This window comes from Pan paniscus, chromosome 8 (genome assembly GCF_029289425.2).
Source record: "Pan paniscus chromosome 8, NHGRI_mPanPan1-v2.0_pri, whole genome shotgun sequence".
NCBI lineage: Eukaryota > Metazoa > Chordata > Mammalia > Primates > Hominidae > Pan > Pan paniscus.
Genome location: NC_073257.2, coordinates 44941230 through 44963192, shown reverse-complemented (window position 1 = coordinate 44963192; position 21963 = coordinate 44941230). Strand labels below are relative to the sequence as shown.

Genomic DNA, 21963 nt, shown 5'->3' with positions numbered 1-21963 from the left:
AGTGAAACAGCTTGGAATATCATTGTAATTTACACTTGTATAATCTCAGATATTTAGTCAAGTCATTAGATATCTGTTGAATGAAACACAGAACTCATCATTTCCTAATTTATTTTGTTTCTTGTCTTTACCATTTTGCATCTTCTTCCTACTGAAAGCAAAAAAAAATCCCACTTTTTCTTATTTAATGTTATTTTATGGAAATAGGTGTATATAGCTTTGAGTTTTAAAAATGTTTTTTAAAACTGTGTGTGCATGCACATGTATGTGTACGTGCACATATACATACACACATAACATTTAAGCACTCCGCTTTGTTCCAAACACTATTTTAGGGTGGTGATAACAGCAGTGGACAAAATAGACAAATCCCTTCTCTTATGTTGCTTAGATTGGGGGTGCAGGTGTAGGGAGAGATGGTTAACCGTAGTAAATAAACCAACTATATGGCCTTTCAGAGGATGGTACATGCTATGAAAAAATAAAGGTAGGGGATAAAGGAATATAGGGATGATTGAGATATATATCTATACTTTAGATTGTTTTCTATATAGATAGGCTCAGTTGTGTCTTTTTCTTTAAAAGTATTTAAATATCTTGAATACAATTTTCAGATGTCTCTCTGATGGTTTGTGCATGTCATTAAATGTCATTCAGAAATATTTAAGGGCTATGTATATTCTGTTTTATAAAGTGTGGTCCATTTACTACATAGCAGCCAAGGTGCTCTTGTAAAACCCTGCAGCCGCTATTGCTCTTAGAAAAAGGACAGATCCTTGACACGACCCCTAAGACTCTGCATGATCTGGCGCTTGACTCCTTGTACTTAAGAATTTGTCACTCACCACCTCACTCACTGTGCTTCAGCCTCACTGGCCTTCTCTGTTTGGTCTCCTCGTCTCAGGCTCCTGGTGTACACAGCAATCCCCCATCATCCATGGTTTTGCTTTCTGCAGGTTCAGTCACCTACAGTCCAACTGCAGTCTGAAAATATTAAGTGGAAAATTCTAGAAATGATTTCTAAGTTAAAATGAGTTTTTAAAAACGTTTTAAATTAGTTTTCAGTAGTAGTCTAACACTACATCACAGTGCCTACCTTATTCACCTCACTTCATCGCATCATGGAGGCATTTTCTCACATCACAAGAAGGGTGAAGGCGGTATATTTTGAGAAAGAGACTAGAGTCACATAACCTGTCACAGTATATTGTTATATTTGTTCTATTATTGTTACTTATTGTGCCTAATTTGTAAATTAAGCTTTATCATAGGTATGTACGTATAGGAAAAATATAGCATACATAGGGTTCAATAGTGGTTTCAGCCATCCACTGAGATTGTCTTGAAATGTATCCCCTGTGGATAAGGGAGAACTGCTGTACTTGGGGAGGGAGTAAATATGAATAGTAGAAGGTAATGATTATTTCAGCTGTTGAGGAAGGAAGGTTTTTGTTGTTGTTTTTTTAAGCCTTAGAAGAACCTAACCATATTTGTTTTACATTATATACATCCCTGACCTATAGTGCCCTCTTCTTTATCCAACTTTTTATTATAAAATTTTTCAAATGTATAGAAAAGTTGAAAGAGTAGTACAGTGGCCATCTATATACCTTCAACCCAGATTCTACAATATTTTGTAGTATTTTTTCTTGTTCTTTTTTTTTTTTTTTTTTTTGAGACGGAGTCTCGCTCTGTCGCCCAGGCTGGAGTGCAGCAGTGCAATCTCAGCTCACTGCAAGTTCCGCCTCCTGGGTTCATGCCATTCTCCTGCCTCAGCCTCCCTAGTAGCTGGGACTACAGGCGCCCACCACCACACCCGGCTAATTTTTTTTGTATTTTTAGTAGAGACAGGGTTTCACCGTGTTAGCCAGGATGGTCTCGATCTCCTGACCTCGTGATCTGCCTGCCTTGGCCTCCCAAAGTGCTGGGATTACAGGCGTGAGCCACCGTGCCCAGCTGGTTTTTTTCCTGTTCTTTAAATCTTGTTTTCTGAACCATTTGAAAGTATGTTGCATATATCATGACACTTCACCCCAAATGCCATTTATAAAATGGAGATTGTTTTCTTGACTGTTAAAGATAAGAGGTAATTATGTGAATTTTTTTTTCTTTTGAGACAGAGTCTTGCTCTGTTGCCCAGGTTGGAGTGCAGTGGCGTGATCTCCGCTTACTGCAGCCTCTGTCTCCAGAGTTCAAACGATTCTCCTGCTTCAGCCTCCCGAGTAGCTGGGATTACAGGCGCCTGCCACCATGCCTGGCTAATTTTTGTATTTTTAATACAGACAGGGTTTTACCATGTTAGCCAGGCTGGTCTTGAACTCCTGACCTCAGGTGAGCCACCACGCCTGGCCTATGTGAAATATTTTGTACAAGAAAACTACAAATAAGATTTTTTAAAGCAGTGAGTGTTCACTATAATATTGATACACAAAATTTTGGTTTCACAGTTACGAAAAGTGGATATAACATAAGGGAAGTTTTTTTCTACAGAACTGTTCATGCAAGAGGATATAAATGGTAACTAAGGGTATGAAAAACTTCAGCTTCTCTAATAATGAAAGGTATAGACTAGCTGCTATGCATTGGGTACTAGTACATCTTGGGCATGTTAACCACAATCCCACGTGGTAGGTATGTAATACACATTTACAAATAATAAAACTCTTGCTGGAAAAGAATAAATAATTTATCCCAAGTCCCAAAGTCATAGAGTTAGTAAACTGTGGAGCCAACATTCAAATACCAGGGAACTCTTGATTACAAAATCCATGTTCTTTATTTTTTCTTTTTTTGAGACAATATCTCACTCTGTCACCCAGACTAGAGTGCAGTGGTGCCATCTCAGCTCACTGCAACCTCTGCCTCCTGGGTTCAAGCGATTCTCTTGCCTCAGCCTCCTGAGTAGCTGAAACTACAGGTGTGCACTACGACACCTGGCTAATTTTTGTATTTTTAGTAGAGACGGGGTTTCACCATATTGGCCAGGTTGGTCTTGAACTCCTGACCTCAAACGATACACCCTCCTTGGCCTCCCAAAGTGCTGGTATTACAGGCATCAGCCACCACACCTGGCCAAAGCCCATGTTCTTAACCACTATACTATATTGCTTGTAAAAATCAGAACTCCTTAGGGGTCATGTTTTATACCTAAAGAATTAATTTTATTATGGTTTATTTGAAAAAAATAAATGAGAAACCTGATAAGGAAAAAGTACGAGTGGGAAATTACCATACTAGATAATAAAATGCAGTATGAGGCTACATTGTTCTTCTTCTTTATTTTTATTTTTATTTTTTTTGAGACAGGGTGTGGCTGTGTTGCCCAGGCTGGTCTTGAACTCCTGGGCTCAAGTGATCCGCCTGCCTTGGCCTCCCAAAGTGCTGGGATTACAGGCATGAGCCACTGTGCCCAGCCCAAGGCTGTGTTGTTTAAAACACATTAAATACTGGCATAGGAGAGAGTTGAGTGGAATGGGGAAAAAAAAAAAAAAAAGCTTGAAAATACTCCCAGTTGCAAGTGAAATGTATTTTAAAATATAATTTTTTAAATTTTTTATTATTATGGGTACATAATAGGTATAGATATTTAGGGAGTACATGTGATGTTTTGATAGGGGCATACAATGTGTAATAATCACATCAGGGTGATGGGGACATACATCACTTCAGCATTTATCATTTCTTTGTCTTAGGAACTTTCCAATTCTACTCTTCTAGTTATTTTAAAATATGTAATAAATTATTGTCGGTTGTCATCATCCTGCTGTGCTATCAAATACTGTTCAAATCTTATTCTATCTCACTATATTTTTCTGCCCATTAACCATCCCCACTTTTTCTACCCCTCCCCAGTACCCTTCTATTGTTTTAATGAACAATTGAGTTCAATTGTTTTAATTTTTAGCTCCCACATAATGAGCGAGAATATGCGAAATTTTTTTTTCTGTGCCTGGCTTATTTCACTTAACATAATGTCCTCCAGTTCCATCCACGTTGTTGCAAATGATAGATGTTTTCATTCTCTTTTATGGCTGAATAATATTCCATTGTGTGTAGTTCCACATTTCCTCTATCCATTTATCTGTTGATAGACATTTAGGTTGATTCCAAATCTTGGCTATTGTGAAAAGTACTGCAGTAAACATGAGAGTGCAGATACCTCTTTGATATACTGATTTTCATTCTTTCAGGTATATACCTAGCAGTGAGATTGCTGAATCGTATGGTGGTTCTATTTGTTTCGATTTTTGAGGGACTTCCATACTGTTTTCCATAGTGGCTGTACTAATTTACATTCTCACCAACAGTGTGTGAGGATTCCTATGGGAACATTTTTAATGATTAAGGAGAATAGATTATTTCATCCATGACATTAGGACAGATGGCTCACTATTTGGGGAAAAAAGGTAGATCTTTGTCTCTTCTTAGAGAAAAAATAAATTACAGATGTAAAAATAAACTATTAAAAGGGGTAAAGAGCTGACAAGGGTGAATTTGTTTCATAATCTTGAGGTGGGAGGATGTGGTAATATGTGAAGTATTCATTTTCTGACCAACTAATAGTCTCAGACATTGGCGTATGCTTTTTTTTTTTTTTTTTTTTTTTTTTGAGACAGTGTTGCTCAGTTACCCAGGCTGGAGTGCAGCGGTGCAGTCTCGGCTCACTGAAACCTCCGCCTCCCAGATTCAAGCGATTCTCCTGCCTCGGCCTCTCAAGTAGCTGAGATTACAGGCACATGCCATCACACCCAGCTAATTTTTGTATTTTTGTATTTTTAGTAGAGATGGGGTTTCACCATGTTGGCCAGGCTGGTCTCAAACTCCTGGGCTCAAGGGAGTTTAAGCCTCCCAAAAGTGCTGGGATTACAGGCATGAGCCACCACGTCCAGCCGACATTGGCATATTCTGTTCTCAACTACAGCTACCCCTCATTTGGACCAGGTGCCAGATATCAGAACTAGTTAAACAAAATAAACGAATGCTTGAATGCTATGTTCTAAAGGCATCACCAGGAGTAAGACAGATTTGCAAAAGTCCAAAAGGTAAAACATCTAACTTATATGTTCACCTACACATAGAAATTAAGGGTTAAGAGATTAAGGGTTGTGAGCTGGGAACAAAAAGCATACTATGAATCACATGTCTTGCTTCCGTACTCTCTCCTTGAGTTTGGTGTGTGTGCTACGAATATTTCTCTTGACATTTGAGGATATCTGAGAGTTCAAGAGTACGCGTGTAACTGACATACACTGGGGTTGGCAAAAATGCCCTGTGTCAGTGGGCATTCAGGGCCAGTAAATATGGCAATAGACTACCAAAGTAGAAGATAGAATTTGCTGTTTAGTGACACTGTTTTCCCCACCCCATATACACACATAAAGACTTAGTTTCTACCAGCTCCCAGGAGTCATTAGGCATTCTGAGGGTTTAGAATCAAAAATCAAATTGAGTATGAATAAGAAAAATGCAACACTTTTGAAAATGAGCAAAGAAGAGCAACATTTGAAAGAAAAGAAACTTTATCATTTGTAAAGAAATTAAAGTAACAAGAAGGGCAAAGAGTTTTAAACTCAAAAGGAATATTGAGAAATAGTTACTTAAGGAATGAGGAATATGTGTTGTTACCACCTTAGATATACCCTTTGAGCACTTCCATTTGTAGTTGTCCTACAGATGCCTTCACAAGTCCACAAAGATATCTTGTACATAGTAATACATGAGTGGTTCTTTGTAGCACTTAGGAGATGGTAGGCATTTAGGTTGTTTCCAGAGTTTTTTCCCTTTCAATTTGTATCTGGTTAAATAAATTTGGTAAGTCCGTATAGTGGAATATAATGCAGCTATTGTAAGGAATGTAGTAGAAGTATTGGTATGGAAAGATCTCCAGGTTATATCAAGCAAACCAAAGCTAGGGATAAAGTTCTATATTGCGTATATCTTATATCCATTTATATAGGAATATATATATTCCTTTACATATTTAAATGTGTACACATTTGTATATACATTAAAATATTGGGAAGAAAATACACATTCCTAATGGACTACCTATGAAGACTGGAACTTTTCATACTATTAGAATGTTTTTTATCCATGAACTTGTGTGTGTGTGTGTGTGTGTGTGTGTGTGTGTGTGTTTGAATTTAATAAGGCATATACCAAAATTCAGTGTTGATAGGCCTGGATGAGACTAATACCTTTATATGGCAGTTGGTAGTATCACAAACTAGGAAAAGCTTTCTGTGTGGTGGCTAAACCAAAACTTATTTTGAGCACCTGTTATATGTCAGGCATTATACTAAACATTTTATTCACATTTATCTGACTTAAATCTCCAACTCTGTACAGTAGATTCTTTTTTTCTCTTACTGTAGGAAATAGATTTAGAAGACTGGTTTCTTGCCGGGAGTCACAAACTGTTTCAGTATCGGAGTTGGGTTCTAATCAGACAGCCTGAGTCCAGAGAGTGTGCTTTCTGCCCCTACACATACTCTGCAGCTGCTCAGAAAGGGCTCTGGAAATGTGTATGAAAGGTTATCATTTCAGACAAGAGACCAGGATTTGAGTCTGTCAGTTTCAACTCAAAATGGAGATAACCTCTGCCCTTCTTTGAAGAAACCATATTTAGTTGATTTGTATTCAAATACCTTCTAAATGTATGAAGTATTACATGAATAAGAGATTTGAATCAATAAAATATTTTTAACCATAGCCCACTTTCTTTATATAACAAGTTCAAATGTTTTAACTCCTTCTCCACGTCTCATCCGTAAAATGCAAGCTTTGTTTTTGTCAACTATTTTGAATCTCTTTATATAATTCTCAGTTTTGGCAATTCCTTTTGCTACATTGAGGAAATATTCAGTGTTTCTGACAAAATTTTTTTTTGTTTCTACCTAAACTGATTTTATCACTAGTTGTATCGTGTTAACAACATGCTTTTAAGATCTACTACTAGAATCTCTCTATTTTAAAAACAAATGAGCCAAAAAAACCTTTTTGGCTATATGATCTGTTTACTGCTTTTTAAAAATACATGAACTTACCTATTTTTTCTTCTTTTTAGGAACATCATCTTCAGCGGGCTATTTCAGCACAGCAAGTGTATGGCGAGAAGAGGGATAATATGGTTATACCGGTCCCAGAGGCAGAAAGTAATATTGCTTACTATGAGTCTATATATCCTGGGGAATTTAAGATGCCAAAGCAGCTCATTCACATACAGCGTAAGTAATGATTCTCTTAATGATTATATTTTCTATATTTCTCTTATTATGTAACTTACTCAATCTCCAATTAATTAACAACTTAAAAACAAATAATTGAAAGGTTAGTAAGGTGAAATTCCTGCAGCTTTCATTGTCTTGTTAATCTTTATGATCAAGAGGTTTTTCTTTTTTCTTTTTTCTTTTTTTTTTTAAGACAGAGTTTCACTCTGTTGCCCAGGCTAGAGTGCAATGGCACGATCTCGGCTTACCACAACCTCCGCCTCCTGGGTTCAAGGGATTCTCCTGCCTCAGCCTCCCGAGTAGTTGGGATTACAGGCGCATGCCACCACGCCCAGCTAATTTTGTATTTTTAGTAGAGACGGGGTTTCTCCATGTTGGTCAGGCTGGTCTCAAACACCTGTCCTCAGGTGATCCACCCGCCTCGGCCTCCCAAAGTGCTGGGATTACAGGCATGAGCCACCGTGCCTGGCCTGATCAAGAGGTTTTTCTAGGGGACCATCTAAATTTTTTTTCTTTAGGACAGTGTAAACCTATTTTGTTTTTATTGTTCCTTGCAAGCACATTGAGAAACCAATTTTAACTAGTCTACTTGTGCAGTCACATGTTTTGTTACATTTAAGAGACAGACACAGACGTTATAAACAAATGTGATAGATATTAGAACCTAAAAAGTTGTTTTCCAGAAAATCATGCCAAGGTGGATTTGAAAGCTAAGGATCTGATCTTCCCCATGTATGTTAACTAAAACCACATTCTGTTTTGCTGCCACAAGCTATATTATCTTATAAATGCATGCTTTTAGGTTAAAGCAAGGTTGAGTAAAATAAGATAAAATTATACTAATTTACATTATCATTATGAGAAAAAATTAATACATGTCTTAAAGATGGCTTACTTATGATCAAAATCTATAAAATACATTTGACTGATAACTAGTGAATTATATGTGGTCAGTAAAGTCAAAAGGTACTACTATATTGAAAAAGGAATTGACTCCTGACATTATAATCAAATATTAATAAATGACAGCAGAATTGTAGCTTATTTGGGAGAAAATTTTTTATTGTACAAATTTGAGGTAACTTGTCTTTGGAAAGATGTATACTTTGGAATATTAATAAAGATAATGCTGCTAAATTTGTGTTAGCTGCCCTGTATCTATGGGAGGTTGCAGAGAAATGTACAGAGAAGTCTCCTGCACAGTTCCTCCAGCCTCATCCAGTATTAACTTCATGTACAACTATTGTACAGTATCAAAACCAAGAAATTGAAATTGGTACAATCTAGAGTTTACGCAGATTTCACCAGTTAGATGTGTACCACATATGTGTGTGCGTGTTTGTAGTTGTGTATAGTTTTATCATGTATAGCCCTGCATAACCACCACCACTATCAAGACACTTACCTGCACCATCACCAGCAGATGCCCTCTTCTTACTTCTTTATAACCATATCCCTGCCTCTCCCCATCCCCTGACCATCACTCATCTGTTATCCATCTGTATAATTATGTTCACAGGTGTTACATAAATGGAATCATGCAGTATGTATCCTTTTGAGGTTGGCTTTTTTTCACTCAGTATCACTGAGGTTCATTCAGTTGTTGGACATATGAATAGTTCGTTCCTTCTTATTGCTGAGCAGTATTCCATGATATGTATACATCACAGTCTGTTTAATCATTCACTCATTGAAGAACATTTGGGTAGTTTCCAGTTTTTGATTATTACAAATAGAGCTGCTATGAATATTCATGTACAAGTTTTTTTGAGAACATGAGTTGTTTGTTGTTGTTTGTTTGTTTATTGAGACAAAGTCTCACTCTGTCACCCAGGCTGGAGTGCAGTGGTGCAGTCCCAGCTCACTGCAACCTGCACCTCCTGGTTCAAGCGATTCTCGTGCCTCAGCCTCCTGAGTAGTTGGGATTACAGGTGTGCACCACCACACATGGCTAATTTTGTACTTTTAGTAGAAATAGGGTTTCATCATATTGGCCAGGCTGGTCTCAAATTCCTGACCTCAAGTGACCCACCTGCCTTGGCCTCCCAAAGTGCTAGGATTACAGACATGAGCCACTGCGCCCAGCCAGAACATGAGTTTTTCTTCCTCTGGGGTATATATTCGTGAGTGTAGTTGCAGGGTTCATCCATTTTTAGTTTGGAAGGGAACTGCCACACTGTTTCCTGGAGTAGATGTACCATTTTATATTATCACCAGGTGTATATTACCCAGTTTCTCCATATCTCTCTAGCACTGGGGGTTGGCACTATTTTTTATCCTAGCCTATTCTAATAGGTGTGTAGTAATATCTTATTGTACTTTTCATTTACATTTTCCTAAATGGCTAAAATGAAATATCTTTTCATGTGTTTATTTGCCAATCTGTACATCCTCTTTGGTGAAATGATCGTGCATGTCTTTTGCGCTGCTCCCCCACCCTCCTTTTTTTTTTTTTTTTTTTTTTTTTGAGATGGAGTCTCACTCTGTTGCCCAGACTGGAGTGCAGTGGTACAGTCTCGGCTCACAGCAACCTCCGCTTCCTAGATTGAAGCAATTCTTCTGCCTCAGCCTCCCGAGTAGCTGGGACTACTGGCGCGTGCCACCATGCCCAGCTAATTTTTGTTTTGTTTTAGTAGAGATGGGGTCTCCCCAAGTTGGCCAGGCTGGTCTCAAACTCCTGACCTCAGGTGATCCACCCGCCTCGGCCTCCCAAAGTGCTGGGATGATAGGCATGAGCCACCATGCCTGGCCTCTTTTGCTTACTTTCTATGGGATGGGTGTCTTAATGTTGAGTTTGAGGTGTTTTTAAAAAGATAATATTCTAGACACAGTGTCTTTGTCAGATATATGACTTGGAAAAAAATTTTTTTTGAGACGGGAGTCTTGCTCTGTCGCCCAGGCTGGAGTGCAGTGGAGTGATCTCAGCTCACTGCAAGCTCAGCCTCCCGAGTAGCTGGGACCACAGGCGCATGCCACCACGCCTGGCTAATTTTTTGTATTTTTAGTAGAGATGGGGTTTCACCATGTTAGCTAGGATGGTCTGGATCTCCTGACCTCGTGATCCGCCCGCCTTGGCCTCCCAAAGTGCTGGGATTACAGGCGTGAGCCACCACGTCCAGCCGCAAAATTTTTCTACCATTTCTTAATGTCTTTTCATCTTTTTTTTTTTTAATAGACTTTCATGGGACAAAAGTTGTTAATTTGGATGAGATCCAGTTTCTCAATTTTCCTCGTAATGGATCCTGCTTTTGGTGTCAAGTCTAAGGGCTCTTTGCCTTTCCTATGTTCTCTTCTAAAAGTTTTGCCATTTTACATTTAAGTCTGTGGTCCATTTTAAGTTAATTTTTGAATAAAGCAAGAGGTTTAGATCAAAGCTCATTTTTTTCCCTCTTGATATCCAGTTGTTCCAGCATCGTTTGTTTAAAAAGCTTTCCTTCCTCTATTGAATTGCTTTTGCTTCCTGGTCAAAAATTAACTGGACATTGTTGTGTGGATCTGTTTCTAGATTCTCAATTCTATTCAATTGATTTCTGTGTTTATCCCAAGACAATATCTCTGTCTTGAGTATTGCAACTCTATAGTAATTTTTAACATCAGGGAGAATGATTCCTCCTGTATTATCTTTCTTTTTCAAGATTGTTTTGATATTTTAAGGTCTTTCCTTTACATATAAACTTTAGAATAAACTTGTCTATGTCTACAAAGAAACTTGCTCATATTTTTATGGGAATTGCCTTAAGTCTATAGGTCAATTTAGAGAGAACTGACATCTTTTCTATGTGAATCTTCCAGGTCATGAACACAATGTTTGACACTCGAAGTATTCAGGTCTTTTTTTTATCTTTCATTGACACTTTATAATTTTCATTATACAGATCCTGCACATGTTTTATTAGATTTATACCTGGCTCTCCGCTTAATACTCAAAGGAAGCCTTTTTTAAAAGGGTAGTCAATGTGTATATTTTTATATGCATTTGCGTGTATGAGTGGGTGGGCATGTAGGTACGTAGGTAGGTAGGTAGGTAGGCAGGCAGACAGATAGATACATAGATACATAGATACATAGATAGATAGATATAAATGTGCTTCTAATTCTTTCCTCTGTAAGGCCAAGAAGCAAAAATAAGCAAACATAGCACCTATTCTCTAATTTATTCCCCACTAAACGGCCCAGGAAGCCTTGGAGAAATGGCTGATTACAGGGCTGAGGCAGGGTAGGCACAAGATGGCCCTGTAACATCTTGTCATACTGGATATTAAGCTTCCAAAAAAAATGATGGTGGTGTGTCGTGAAGACACAGGGGTTTCCACTGGCTAATTCTGGGACAGTTCGCACAACAATAAAAGTACAATAATTATAAACCATTGAAAAAGTAAAAATCGGCGGGATGCGGTGGCTCACGCTTGTAATCCCAGTACTTTGGGAGGCCGAGGCAGGCAGATCACCTGAGGTCGGGAGTTCGAGACCAGCCTGGCCAACACGGTGAAACCCTATCTCTACTAAAAATACAAAAATTAGCCAGGCATGGTGGTGTGCATCTGTAATCCCAGCTACTCGGGAGGCTGAGGCAGGAGAATCGCTTGAACATGGGAGGCAGAGATTGCAGTGAGCCGAGATCACGCCACTGCACTCTAGCCTGGGTGACAGAGCAAGACTCTGTCTCAGGAAAAAAAAAAAAAGAGTTGAATTGATACACTAGAGAAAAAATGCAGGAGGGGGGGCGGGAGGGAAAGCATTAGGAGATATGCCTAATGTAAATGACGAGTTAATGGGTGCAGCACACCAACATGGCACATGTATACATATGTAACAAACCTGCACGTTGTGCACGTGTACCCTAGAACTTAAAGTATAATAAAAAAAAATTTTTTTTTTAATGCTAGAGTTAGAAAATCATTTTTGTGGCCAGGCACGATGGCTCACGCCTGTAATCCCAGCACCTTGGGAGGCTGAGGCAGGCAGATCACAAGGTCAGGAGCTTGAGACCATCCTAGCTAACACAGTGAAACTCTGTCTCTACTAAAAATACAAAAAATTAGCCGGGCGTGGTGGCGGGTGCCTGTAGTCCCAGCTACTCAGGAGGCTGAGGCAGGAGATGGCATGAACCTGGGAGGAAGAGCTTGCAGTGAGCTGAGATCGCGCCACTGCACTCCATCCTGGGCAACAGAGCGAGCTTCTGTCTCAAAAAAAAAAAAAAAAAAAACTCATTTTTGCAGTTATCATAAATCAGGGTTGGATCATACTAGAATCATCAGTGTGTGCTCAATAAGAGAGGAAATTTTGATGAGGAGATTTGCATGGCTTTAAGCTCTCTCCACAAACTACTCATTAATTACAAAGAAGAAGAAAAAATTGGGCAACATCTTGACTGGTGATCAAAATTGTCATTACTTATGAGGAACAGATGAACATTGTGTGCCTCTAGATGTGGATATTCTGAGAAGGACTTAAAAAGTTTACTTTGCAATAACCTAGCCAAGAATGTGTAATCTAATCACAATGGAGAAAAAAATCAGAAAAACACAGAGTGAGGAATGTGCTAATAATAATAATAATGATGATGATGATGATGATGATGATGATGGAGGCTTGGGGAGGGGGACATACCCAAAAAACATCAATGTCTTAAAGACAATGGTGGCCAGGCACGGGGACTCACGCCTGTAATCCCAGCACTTTGGGAGGCCAAGGTGGGCGGGCCACCTGAAGTCAGGAGTTCAAGACCAGCCCGGCCAACATGGTAAAATCCCATCTCTACTAAAAATACAAAAATTAGCCAGACATGGTGGCAAGCGCCTGTAATCCCAGCTACTCAGGAGGCTGAGGCAGGAGAATTGCTTGAACTCAGGAGGCAGAGGTTGCAGTGAACTGAGATCATGCCACTGCACTCCAGTCTGGGTGACAGCGTGAGATTCCATCTCAAAAAAACAAAACAAAACAAGAAAGCCATTATGAATATAATGTACCCTCCTATGGCTTCGAAAATGAAAAAATAAAGAGTGAGCGTGTATAATGAAAGTGCACACAAGCACGAGCACGTGTGCATATGATAAAACAAAATAAAAATTTAACAATAGCTGAATCTGGGTAAAGAGTATGCAGGTGTTCCTTGTACTGTTTTTATTTCAACAATTTGTATAAGTTTTGACTTCTAAATAAAGTTTTTTTAACGGATACTTTTTTCCTAAAGTAGAACCTACATTTTCAATACCTCTCAGAACGGATATCCTGTCTTTGTGCTCTGATTCTGAAAGATTATTTTCTCCTTCCCTCTGCCTGCCTCAGCATCCCCTGCAGCATATTCTGCTGGTACTGCTTTCTGATAGATAATATCTATAACAGCAACCAGAGAACTTTATGTACGAAAGATCTTATATCTGAGATTTCAAATCTAATATTCACCATTGTCGCTCCCTAAGTACATTCTACAAGTGACCCCAAGCTCTAGCTTTTAAGCAAAGGAAACTGAAGATTTCCATGATCTGGCTAGTCAGCGATATCTTTGTCTTAGAGCTGAGGCAAGGATGTCAAATACCTATCACCCCATAGTAAATAACACCTTCACAACAGTCTTTTCTGCTGCTCAGAATTGATACCAAGAGCTTTGCAAGTAGATATTATTAATCATGCAGTTAGTGCTCGTGTTAAAACTGGTGTGACGATTTTTCTTCAACCTTGGGTAGTGTTCCTACCTTCCTTCCTTTCAATCAGGGTGTATATTCTGTTCCTAATCCACATTGTGTGCTGTTTCATGGATCCAGATATCCTTTCACTATTTGTTTCCTGTATTTTTAAAACGCTGTTTGAAGTTATGGACATACTCACCGAATGCACACTTAGTTTGAGTCATAAATGGCACTTGTTATGTAGACACTTACATTCCATCTCTGTTACTAAACTTTAATATCTTTGTCTTAGATCTAAGGCAAAGATGTCAAATACTTCCCACCCCATAGTAAATATCTATTACGAGACTTTAAATACCATAGTTTGTACCAGCCTGGATTTCCTTTAAAAATAATCTAACCGGCCGGGCGCGGTGGCTCACGCCTGTAATCCCAGCACTTTGGGAGGCCGAGGTGGGCAGATCACGAGGTCAGGAGATCGAGACCATACTGGCTAACACGGTGAAACCCCATCTCCACCAAAAATACAAAAAATTAGCTGGGCGTGGTGGCGGGCACCTGTAGTCCCAGCTACTCGGGAGGCCGAGGCAGGAGAATGGTGTGAATCTGGGAGGCGGAGCTTGCAGTGAGCTGAGATCACGCCACTGCACTCCAGCCTGGGCGACAGAGCAAGACTCTGTCTCAAAATAATAATAATAATAATAATCTATTCAATGTATAAGTCCTGTTGTATTTTACTTAGGCTTATTTTATGTCCACATGGCAGTTATGGTATACTTTTTCCTACATCTGTGTATCACACATAATACTGTATTCTGTTTACCTGTGTGCATCTCTGGGTTTATTCCTATCAGAATATTTTTAAAGGAGCCAGCTTCCACAGTGTAGTTCTCATTATTATTTAAGAATTATAGGCCAGTTTCGATGACTCACGCTTGTAATCCCAGCACTTTGGGAGGCCAAGGCGGGCAGATCACCTGAGGTTTGGAGTTGGAGACCAACCTGGTCAACATGGTGAAACCCCATCTCTACTAAAAAATACAAAAATTAGCCGGGCGTGGTGGCAGACATGTGTAATCCCAGCTACTCAGGAGGCTGAGTGAGGCAGGAATATCGCTTGAACCCGGGAGGCGGAGGTTGCAGTGAGCTAAGATCACAGCATTGCACTCCAGCCTGGGCAACAAGAGCGAAACTCCATCTAAAAAAAAAAAAGAATTATTAACCTGCTAGGTCTCAATTTAATTGATAGAACTTAATTAGAAGAGATGACCTATTTGCCTGTTTTTCTTTAGACCCTTTTTTTTACTTTGAACACATCCAATAACATGACCCAGAAAATCTGAAGATACTCTTAATTCTAGGAACATGATGAATATTTTACATTTTTATTAGCTTGGGTTGAGGTGTTTATTGGAAGCTGCAGATTCAGCTACAGCTAAATTACATAATAAGGTTGTTGGGTGTGGGTTTTTTGGTCAAATGAAATTCCAAAGTGGGTTTTTACATGTTAGCTTTTCTCTAGGGTTTTGGTATTCTATATATGAACAAGATTGGGTACTCTTCCTATTTAATAATTTTTTTTTTTTTTTGAGATGGAGTCTTGCTCTGTCGCCCAGGCTAGATTGCAGTGGCGTGATCTCAGCTCACTGCAACCTCCGCCTCCCGGGTTCAAGCAATTCTCCTGCCTCAACCTCCCGAGTAGCTGGGATTACAGGCACCCGCCACCACGCCCAGCTAAATTTTGTAGTTTTAGTAGAGATAGGGTTTCACCGTGTTGGCCAGGCTGGTCTGGAACTCCTGACCTCATGATCCACCTGCCTTGGCCTCCCAAAGTGCTGGGATTACAGGCGTGAGCCACTGCGCCTGGCCCCTGTTTAAGATTTTATATGAGTTTGCACTGAATAAAAGAAAAGCCTCTTGCAGAGGCAAAAGGGCTCAGACACTCAGGTCCTTGTTAACGTCAGAGGGAAAGACCCTGAGCTCCTTGATTCATATGATAGAAATCATCCTTTTCAGTCTTGATGCAGTCCCTGATATGTTGGGTGTGACTTGCCACTGATAATATAATATCTACCAGGAGCTATGGCAAGTGTATTTTGATGCGAAGCAAGGTGATCCTTGGCAAGCTCATTTTGTTTTAATGAATAATTAGGCTTTGTGATTGTGGTTTGACATGTGATACGATCTAAAGAAGAGAATGCCAAACTGTAGTGTATAAATGAGATCCTAAAAATGAAATATAACCTTAAGAAGCAGAACATTGGCCGGGCGCGGTGGCTCACACCTGTAATCCCAGAACTTCGGGAGGCTGGGGCGGGTGGATCATGAGTTCAGGAGTTCAAGACCAGCCAGCCTGGCCAAGATGGTGAAACCCCATCTCTACTACAAAAAAAAACTACGAAAATTAACCAGGCGTGGTGGCAGGTGCCTGTAATCCCAGCTCGTTGGAAGGCTGAGGCAGGAGAATCGCTTGAACTTGGGCGGCAGAGGTTGCAGTAAGCCGAGATCACCCCCACTGCATTCCAGCCTGGGTGACAGAGAGAGACTCTGTCTCAGGAAAAAAAGAAAAAAAGAAAAAAAAAAAAGAACATTGAGAACATTGCTAGTTGGTCCCTATCAATTTGGCTTTCTGGATTATTTTCATCAATGCTCTTTAATAGAACTTTCTATGATGATGGAAATGTTCTGTAATCTGTACTAATACAACACTAGCCACATATAGCTATTGTAGTACTTGAAATGTGGCGATTGTGACTGAGGAACTGAATTTTAAATTTTATTTAATTAATATAAATTCAGTTAGCCACACATGGCTAGTGGTTACCATATTAGACAACATAGACCTGCATTATTTTGGTTAGGAACAAAATATATCAAGTGTTTTTAATCTAACAGTTTTAATCAACTTGAGGATCTCTAAAAGCTGTTTACATGATAATGACAAAATGAGATGATGGAAAATCATTGGAGGGCCCATGATTGCAGGTACTGTGAGTACAGAGATGTTAACATCTAGAAATTTTTATAGTCTGAATACTTACTTATTTTAATAGGAATGTTATAGAAGTGATATAGGTCAAAATAAAAAATAAAACAGTGAAATAATACATTCAACTGTACCAATGTTTTTTTATTTCTCCAGGCCAGACACTGTGTTAAGCTTTAAGCAGAGATGGCAGTATTTGGCAGCTAAATAGTGCCCTTTGTACCCATCACAGACTTTAATGTCTGACTGGGTTTGGAGGTTATTTCCCCCCACTTTAATAGACGTAACATTACAGAGGTGGCATACAAGGTGAAACCTGTTACCCTCCACTTAGTGGTACAGAAATAAAGAAGGCATGCCTCTCCCTAAAGAGATCACGCACATTCTAATAGGGAGGCATGCTTAACAAGCAGATTATAAAGTACATGAAGTGCGTTCTTAGCCACTAAAAAAGATGAAAGTGGTTAGGAACCACTTCTTGGGTGGGGAAAAATCAAAAAAGGATTCTAGATGAGTGATACCAGGCTGGGTGCTAAAAAGAATAAATAGGCATTTGCCTCCTTGGTGGGCAAGCAGAAAAACAGGGATTTTTGTAAAGGCCTGCAGTCATGAAATAGCATACTGCATGAAATCAATGAAATCTGATGTTATGAGATCATAAAGAACTGATAACACTGGAAAGAATATGAAAAAAGGGCCTTATACCATTCTAAAGATGTGGACTCTAATGTTAGTAGAAGGAATTAAGTAAGGGAAAGATGTGAGACAAATTTTTATATTAAAGCTATTTAATATTTTGCTTATATTCATATCAACCTAGCTTAATTTTGGTAAGTAATTAAACAACATTTGATAGTAGCAGCGGTTCTTGCCAGCAGATCTAAGATCCTCCCATTTCCATCAGCATGACAGTGTTCCCGTAGAGAAACAAACTTCCTAGGCAGGAACATACTCACTGAGTGACAGCTGCTGAAAACTCAAAATCTGAAATGCTCCACAGTTCGAAATTTTTGAGCACCAGTGTGATTCCACAAGTGGAAAATTATACACCTGCCCTCATGTGATGATGGGCCGCAGTCAAAACTTCACGCACAAAATTATTTAAAATATTACATAAAATCACCATCAGGCTATGCATATAAGGTATATGTGAAAAAAATGAATTTTGTGTTTAGACTTGGGTCCCACCCTCAAGAAATCTCATTATACGCATTCAAATATTCCAAAATCCAAAACACTTCTGGTCCCAAGCATTTTGGATGAGGGATTCTCAACCTGTACTGTTATTGGTAGTGGCTTCTAACACTTCAACTTTAAAGACCACTCCCTTAGCTTTTGGTAAAGTAGTTGAATAATCTACAAAATAGGACTTAAATATTATAGAAAAAAATCTTAAAGGCCTTCTCCTTTTATATTATAAAAATTGCCTATGTGATGATTTTTGAGCTATAAAAATGGCACTTCACATGATTCAACCAAATAAGTTTTAATGATCGCTTTATGTTCTTAATAGGCTTCTAGTGTATTTGCTTTTAGGAGTGGTTGGAGGGTGTCGCATCCGTTGTCTTTTATTACTTATATGTATATTCATAGTAAAGATAATCTCCCTTCTTTAACTTTAAGTGTGTAAGACAAATCTAAGCTTAGATTGTTCGCGACTTTGAAAACAAAATGCAAGAATTCTTTCTTATTTCTTTAGAAAGTGTAGGTCTTGTTTTTATGCAGACATCTGTGGAGTTTTTGTTGGTGAATTCACACAGTAAATGATTGCATATGGTTCCTTCTGTCAGCTTTTAGTTTGGATGCTGAACAGCCTGATTATGATTTGGATTCTGAAGATGAAGTATTTGTGAATAAACTGAAAAAGAAAATGGACATCTGCCCGTTGCAATTTGAGGAGATGATTGACCGCCTAGAAAAAGGCAGTGGTCAGCAGGTACAACTTCATTTGTATATAACAAGTATATACATATTCTATGTAAAGAACTGTATTGTATGGAAAGAGTGTGAGATTGCAGGTTCGGGGTAATCAGGCAGGCTTTAGAGTTAAAAAGTATGAATTCAAATCTCATCTCTGCTTATCAGTAACCTGTGTAATCTTGAGCAATATGTTTAAATTTTTCTGTGCCTCGGTTGCCCTGGGATTGTCGTAAAGATGAAATAATGTATATAAAGCACCCTAGTTCAGTGACTGACAGGCATAATGTACTCCTCAAGTTTCCCATTTGTTAATAATGTTGTAATATTGATTATTGTCCTTTAAATTTAGAAGTAAATACTTATGAACCTTGTATGTGTGTTGTATGAAAATGACATAATGGTTTTACATTTAGCCAGTCAGTCTGCAGGAAGCCAAACTACTGCTAAAAGAAGATGATGAACTAATTAGAGAAGTTTATGAATATTGGATTAAAAAGAGAAAAAACTGTCGAGGGCCATCTCTTATTCCATCAGTAAAACAAGAGAAGCGAGATGGTTCCAGCACAAATGATCCTTATGTGGCTTTTAGAAGGCGTACTGAAAAAATGCAGACTCGAAAAGTAAGTGAATTTGAAGAATTTTTTTGATAATTATATAATAAAAATTATTTATAGTTATGACTGTCTCAATACTGTGATTTAATTTATATTCAAATATGACTTTCCAATTATAAGAAAAATACTTGAACTTAAGATTTATTATGCAGCTATTAATGTTATATTTTAATGTTAATCCATTTAAAAATCAATACAAAATTGATTTCCTGGTGATCTGTGCTCCCTTTTATTGTCTTTAAATTCTAATTTAACCTTTCAAATGTATAAATTTTATGGATCAATAACTATACCACTAGTTAGAAATACTTACTAACATTAAACAAGCAACTTCACATTTGCAGAATCGCAAAAATGATGAAGCCTCTTACGAAAAAATGCTTAAGCTGCGACGAGATCTAAGTCGAGCTGTTACTATTCTAGAGATGATAAAAAGAAGAGAAAAAAGTAAAAGAGAGCTATTGCACTTAACACTGGAAATTATGGAAAAGAGGTAATGTATATTTTAATAATGTTAGAGGAAGTATAGTGCCATTAACATTTTGTATATTGAGTTAATTTATTTCCTATGCAATAATCTAATTACAGAAATATCTTTTTTTAATAATAGAGACTTCATATATGTGGTATGATACTTTTTATACTTTTACATGTTTTCCTCTATTTTCTTTAAAAGTGACTGGATTCACTTAAGTTAAAACATACCAAGTATTTCCATTTCAAAGTGGTCTTTTTTGGTCCTTGAGTTGCATGTAGGACTTGAGTTAATTGATAGTACTGCTTCTTTTTTAATGCATATAAAATTTAAAACACTGGATTGTTAAGTAGAAAAGGGTAAAGAAAGAGGGAGAAAGGCCCATATATCTTACCACTCAAGCATTTGGCAAGGTACACAATGAAAACTTAAAAAAAACCTCTGCCCTATTTCTAGTCCCTATCCCCAAAGAAAACCACTTTTAAATTTCTTGTGATTACTTTTAGAAAAATTAGTTTTAAAGCCCAGGCAATTCTAATTAGCAGAAAGATCCTTAGCACCATTTTAGGCATTACTTTCAACTTCTTCACCAAATGTTTCACCAAAATTGCTACGTTAAAATTCCAGCTTTTGATTTTTTCCCAACAGTCCTCTATTTATATGCCATGATAAAGCTATAAGCCAAAAAAGTAAAAGGAAGAAACAAAAGGAATTATGTAATCTTTAAGAGAAATTGAATAGTCAAAGTTTAACTACAATCTTGCCTTAAAGGTAATTGGTGTTTATAATTATATCTCGGTCAGCTAGTTATTAATGGTTATAAAGATAAATACTTATAAAACTAACTTTCCAAAATTTTCTTCTTTTTCCTGCTTTATTTAGGTATAATTGACAAATAAAAATTATATATTTTATATGTTGATCAAAGGGTACAAACTTACAGTTATGAAATGAATACGTTCTGGAGACCTAATGTACAGCATGGTTAATAACAATGTATTATATACTTGAAATTTGCTAAGAGTAGATCTTAAGTAATCTCACCACATATACACACAAGGTAATTATGTGAGGTGATGGATATGTTAATTAGCTTGATTGTGGTAATTATTTCACAGTATAAATGTATATCAAAACATCACATTGTATTCCTTAAATATATATAATTTTAAACTTTCATTTGTATAATTTTAGGTATAATTTGGGCGACTACAATGGAGAGATCATGTCTGAGGTTATGGCACAGAGACAGCCAATGAAACCTACTTATGCCATCCCCATCATCCCTATTACTAATAGCAGTCAATTTAAACACCAGGAAGCAATGGATGTGAAGGAGTTCAAAGTTAATAAGGTGATTAATGTTTTTGTGATAATAGTATCTAATAATAGGATGGTATTTTATCATTAGAATGAAAGTTAAAAAGAAAAATACATATAGGCCGGGCACAGTGGCTCACGCCTGTAATCCCAGCACTTCGGGACACGGAGGTGGGTGGATCACCTGAGGTCAGGAGTTCGGGACCAGCCTGACCAACATGGTGAAACCCCGTCTCTACTAAAAATACAAAAAAATTAGCCAGGTATGGTGGCATGCGCCTGCAATCCCAGCTACTAGGGAGGCTGAGACAGGAGAATTAATTGAATCCAGGAGGTGGAGGTTGCAGTGAGCCAAGATCACACCATTGCACTCCAGCCTGGGTGACACAGCAAGACTCCATCTCAAAAAAAAAAGATAAAAAAAGAAAAATACATATAAACCCCACCTTAATGTATACTGCAATGATTGTGCCATAATATGAAGAAAAGCAGAAGTCTATAATTAAAATTTTATTTTTGTTTCTCTTCCTTTTAAAGGGAAGCTTTTGTTACTATATCTGATAAAAGGAAAAATATTCCTTTTACAAGTTGTAGGATTATGAAGTATTGAAATAATTCATACAAAATATGGAGAGTTAGGGAGAAAGACATGAAATCCTCCCTGATCAGATGAGTTTTTCTTTCTTTCTTTCTTTTTTTTTTTTTTTTTTTTTTGAGACGGAGCCTTGCTCTGTCACCCAGGCTGGAGTGCAGTGGCCGGATCTCAGCACACTGCAACCTCCACCTCCCG

The 21963-nt window shown here is 38.0% G+C and overlaps 1 protein-coding gene across 4 annotated transcripts in view; it reads left to right on the top strand.

Annotated features, from left to right (window-relative positions):
- EPC1 (enhancer of polycomb homolog 1) overlaps positions 1–21963 on the top strand; it is a 110786-nt gene that overhangs the window by 66425 nt on the left and 22398 nt on the right. For all 4 annotated transcript variants that reach the window (XM_008967636.5, XM_057298843.2, XM_003814796.6 and 1 more), the window contains exons 2-6: positions 7067–7226; positions 18635–18780; positions 19178–19384; positions 19723–19871; positions 21048–21207. In XM_008967636.5, coding sequence (XP_008965884.1) covers positions 7067–7226; positions 18635–18780; positions 19178–19384; positions 19723–19871; positions 21048–21207 — 822 coding nt within the window. The remainder of the gene's footprint in view (positions 1–7066; positions 7227–18634; positions 18781–19177; positions 19385–19722; positions 19872–21047; positions 21208–21963) is intronic.